Source organism: Salvelinus sp. IW2-2015, linkage group LG6.2 (assembly GCF_002910315.2).
Source record: "Salvelinus sp. IW2-2015 linkage group LG6.2, ASM291031v2, whole genome shotgun sequence".
In the NCBI taxonomy this organism is placed as follows: Eukaryota; Metazoa; Chordata; class Actinopteri; order Salmoniformes; family Salmonidae; genus Salvelinus; species Salvelinus sp. IW2-2015.
In genome coordinates this window covers 19,985,735-19,990,520 of record NC_036846.1, presented here as the reverse complement: position 1 = coordinate 19,990,520, position 4,786 = coordinate 19,985,735, and the positions used below count along the sequence as shown (strand labels likewise).

General features: G+C 44.9%; 1 protein-coding gene across 1 annotated transcript; it reads left to right on the top strand.

Annotated features, from left to right (window-relative positions):
• map1lc3cl (microtubule-associated protein 1 light chain 3 gamma, like) lies at window positions 1-2,206 on the top strand. The gene is made up of 4 exons (XM_023990376.2): window positions 1-288; window positions 523-578; window positions 669-775; window positions 939-2,206. The coding sequence occupies exons 1-4, from the start codon at window positions 231-233 to the stop codon at window positions 1,123-1,125; spliced, it is 408 nt and encodes a 135-aa protein (XP_023846144.1). The 5' UTR covers window positions 1-230; the 3' UTR covers window positions 1,126-2,206.
• Window positions 2,207-4,786: the final 2,580 nt, after the last annotated feature.

Below are 4,786 nucleotides of genomic sequence, written 5' to 3'. Positions count from 1 at the left end.
AGGAGTGGGTCCAAGCTTTGTTCATGTAAGCATTCCCATAGCTTAGCCACGTATCGACCCCTCCCAGGGCAGCCCGCCTCCCTATAAAAGCCAGCGGTGAACAGTGAAGTGTTGGGGTTTGTGCAAACTTCCACCTGAGGGGACTATTACCGTCAGCCTGGGTCAAGGACCACCGCCGGCACAAGCAGCCAGCAGCCACAGCAAGAAGCAACACCACCCCAAGAAGAAAAATGCCTCCCTTCGAGAAATCTATGGAGCTGATGTCTTTCAAGCAAAGAAAATGCCTTGGTTGGTGCTTCTATTCTAGTCGATTGTTTAATTCTGTAGTCATTCTTTATGACAGCTCTAGTCTTCTTGATCAATTATAATTATGGTGATTAAGATGATCATAGCCTATCATTGAAGAGTGCATGATACATTTTGGTCGACTCACCTGGTGTTTTAGTTCATTCTACACCCTATATTATAACTTCTGGTGGTCTATAATAAAGTGGTAATGTTCTTCTGTTATGCTTTTTCTAGCAACAAGAAAACATGAAGTGTGCAGTATTCGTACCAAATTCCCAAACAAGTTACCCGTGAGTAATTTAGCTTTRTSGTAAATGATTGCCTCCAATCAAATMYAAGGAATGCTAACAGTTGTCTCTCTGTGTTCTCTAACTGTGAAGGTGATCGTAGAGCGTTACCTCCGTGAGAAAACCCTTCCCCTATTGGACAAGACCAAATTCCTGGTTCCATTCGAGCTGACCTTGGGTCAGTTCCTCTGTCTACTCAGGTGAGCACTGATTGAGGGTGTGTGAAAAAGGATTTGTTTTATGATAAAATCTAAGTAGATTTGCTGACAGTCTGTGTGTGTGTGTGTGTTTGCATATGGTATTGACCATGTCTTCACGGGACCCATGTGATAACCCCTCTTCCTATCCTCTACCTCTCCTCAGGAGTAAGATTGACCTGGAGTCCACCCAGGCTCTGTACCTGTTGGTGTCAGAGAGGAGCATGTCCTGCATGTCGTCCAGTATGGGAGACGTCTACTCCCAGTACAGCGACCCGGATGGCTTCCTTTACATCACCTATGCCTCACAGGACATGTTCGGAGGGGACGTGGARGCTACCCCTCCCTGCTGAGCCAAAACAATGGGCTCCTTCTCAATTTTCTGAAAGATCTGTCTTCTCCTCGCTTCCTCTCTTTCACTGCACTGATCTGGCAGAACTTGCCAGGTGAAAGCCAGTCCAAGTAATGATGAGCTTCCACCATATTGTTTTCACCTGTRAAGTCTTTGACGATGAAGTGACAGTGAACGGGAGGAAACGGGGAGAGGTTGGATTTTCAAGCACTTGAGATTGAGCTATTCTCCCGTCCTTCTGTTCTCCCGCCCTTCTACCTCACAAATGGACTGCGAATCACAGTACTGCACCTTCGTCCTTCTCTTGGTTCATTTCTGACCACTTCCAGCTCTGCCAGAGTTGACTGAGATAATTGGACTCTTTCATTTATCAATGTATTCAATGAGATTTAAGAGATAGAAAGAAACCTCTAATAACTCTTTAATAATTTAGTAAAATATCCGTAGAGATCATTGTCGTAACACCAGAGAGAAATAGGTTGGCGAAGGAAGCCCTACATTGTGGGTACTCACCCTGACAAGTGAAATTCCTCCTGTTGGGATGTTGTATCACTTCCAGGAACCACCGAGGTCTGTTGGGTGCTCTGGGGTCTCCCCCAGGGGCCTATATCTCCTCTGTTACCTCCTCCGCCACTCAAAATAAATATGTTGAAACTGAGGAAAATAAGGTCAATGGGAAGATCTCAATTGCATACTCCTCACGTTCTCTCTCCTCGTCTCCTTCTCAAAACCCATTGGAGGAGAAGGCCAGAGGGGAGGGACCTCGAGCTTTCAAATCGAATGGGTTTTGAGATGGAGATGAGAGAGGACGCGAGGAGTCTGCTGGTCTTACTTCTTAGCACTTTAAGCTCTCCTTTCTGTCTTCCTCATGAAACATAATTTCCACAAAATGTGAATTTGTGACCTTCAGGCACAGTGTTATTACACACAATGTTACAAGTCAGACAAAGTGTTACGCATGTTATTTGGACTGTTTACACTCAATGAAGACTTAGATATGTTCATGTTGTATATCTAACAATGCCGTGCTCTGTAAAATCAAATGTAATCGAAATTCCCAAATAAACTCCCTGTCCTTTTAATGTATAATATGGTTTGATTTTTTGGCTAGTCAAACATTCTTGTAATTTACCATTCCCCATAGCATCATATAACCATCATAACAGCATGTATTTTCTGTTCAAGGACAAAGTCATGAATGCATGACTTCACATGCATCACCTAAGTTCCAGTAACTTCAGAGAGTCATGAGTTATACTAGTCATGTATGATTACTGGAGGCAGACCTGTGCCCCATACAGACATACAGGCATGCCATGACACACACTGTACTTTCACACAAAGCTGCCATGCTACTTCCCACCTCTGTCTTAGATGTGACACCCTTCTACACATAGTTGTGTTACATAACCTCCTGGCTGCATTTAACAGTACGGGTCAGGAGGGGTCAGTGTGTCACAGGGCCATCAGGGGGAACAGGGGGGCTGAGGAGGGGTCCGAGCGTAGAGATAGAGGACTCTAGTGCCCCAAACAAATGGATTTAACATAAAAGTCCTGTAACTTTGACATGGAAGACCATATTTATGTGATCTATACCTTGGCTTTTTACCTGTTCAAACTAAACACACTAGGTGGCAGTGTGTACCCCGTCAGTTTATTTGCCAACTCATGGAAGTAGTAGAAGAAAACTGACTACTTCAAAATGGAGARGGCCTCAATGGCACTGCCCTTGCTCTCACAAACGCCATAATGGGACAGATACAATGATGTGAAGTCTATGGGGCCAAGGTATTTTCAGAGAAGGACAGAATGACAGTGACCCAGAAATGGACTGATGGTAGTAGAGAGAAAGAGATGGAGACAGCTTCACAACAGGTTTAGAGACATGTATACAAACAGACAAGGGGAGAGAGACAGGGGAAGAGAGAGGCAGTGGGAGTATAAGGGTTGAGTTAAGAGGATACGCATACCCACTCACTTCACACCATCGTGGCCATTCTAGCACCCTTRGCACGTGTTCTAGAACTGGTACTGCTGTTGAAGAGTGGTTTAAACCGGACAACTGGGTGGGTCTCTCTCGGTGGAGTCAATGTTARGAGTGGCAAGGTGCTCTATTTAATCACGTGTGTGAAGAACACAGAGATGCTAAGGAAGACTTGTGAAATGGCTCATTAGTGTCGTGTCACGGGGCTTACATAATGTGTCGTTGGTTTACCTTAGGGTACTGATAGCATGATGCTTTCCCATCTGCCTTATACTACTACTGATATTATGAAGACTTTGAAGCATGTAAGCAAGATCATTTGAGCTGTAAACAGATTGAAAGTATCTGTTCTGGTGTACTGTACAACACAGACATAGTCGTGGCCAAAAGTTTTGAGAATGACACAAATATTAATTTCCACAAAGTTTGCTGCTTCAGTGTCTTTAGATATTTTTGTCAGATGTTACTATGGAATACTGAAGTATAATTACAAGCATTTCATAAGTGTCAAAGGCTTTTATTGACAATTACATGAAGTTGATGCAAAGAGTCAATATTTGCAGTGTTGACCCTTCTTTTTCAAGACTTCTGCAATCCGCCCTGGCATGCTGTCAATTAACTTCTGGGCCACATCCTGACTGATGGCAGCCCATTCTTGCATAATCAATGCTTGGAGTTTGTCAGAATTTGTGGGGTTTTGTTTGTCCACCCGCCTCTTGAGGATTGACCACAAGTTCTCAATGGGATTAAGGTCTGGGGAGTTTCCTGGCCATGGACCCAAAATATCGATGTTTTGTTCCCCGAGCCACTTAGTTATCACTTTTGCCTTATGGCAAGGTGCTCCATCATGCTGGAAAAGGCATTGTTCGTCACCAAACTGTTCCTGGACGGTTGGGAGAATTTGCTCTCGGAGGATGTGTTGGTACCATTCTTTATTCATGGCTGTGTTCTTAGGCAAAATTGTGAGTGAGCCCACTCCCTTGGCTGAGAAGCAACCCCACACAAATGGTCTCAGGATGCTTTACTGTTGGCATGACACAGGACTGATGGTAGCGCTCACCTTGTCTTCTCCGGATAAGCATTTTTCCAGATGCCCCAAACAATCAGAAAGGGGATTCATCAGAGAAAATGACTTTACCCCAGTCCTCAGCAGTCCAACCGCTGTACCTTTTGCAGAATATCAGTCTGTCCCTGATGTTTTTCCTGGAGAGAAGTGGTTTCTTTGCTGCCCTTCATGACACCAGGCCATCCTCCAAAAGTCTTCGCCTCACTGTGCGTGCAGATGCACTCACACCTGCCTGCTGCCATTCCTGAGCAAGCTCTGTACTGGTGGTGCCCCGATCCCGCAGCTGAATCAACTTTAGGAGACGGTCCTGGCGCTTGCTGGACTTTCTTGGATGCCCTGAAGCCTTCTTCACAACAATTGAACCGCTCTCCTTGAAGTTCTTGATGATCCGATAAATGGTTGATTTAGGTGCAATCTTACTGGCAGCAATATCCTTGCCTGTGAAGCCCCTTTTGTGCAAAGCAATGACGGCACGTGTTTCCTTGCAGGTAACCATGGTTGACAGAGGAAGAACAATGATTCCAAGCACCACCCTCCTTTTGAAGCGTCCAGTCTGTTATTTGAACTCAATCAGSATGACAGAGTGATCTCCAGCCTTGTCCTCGTCAACAC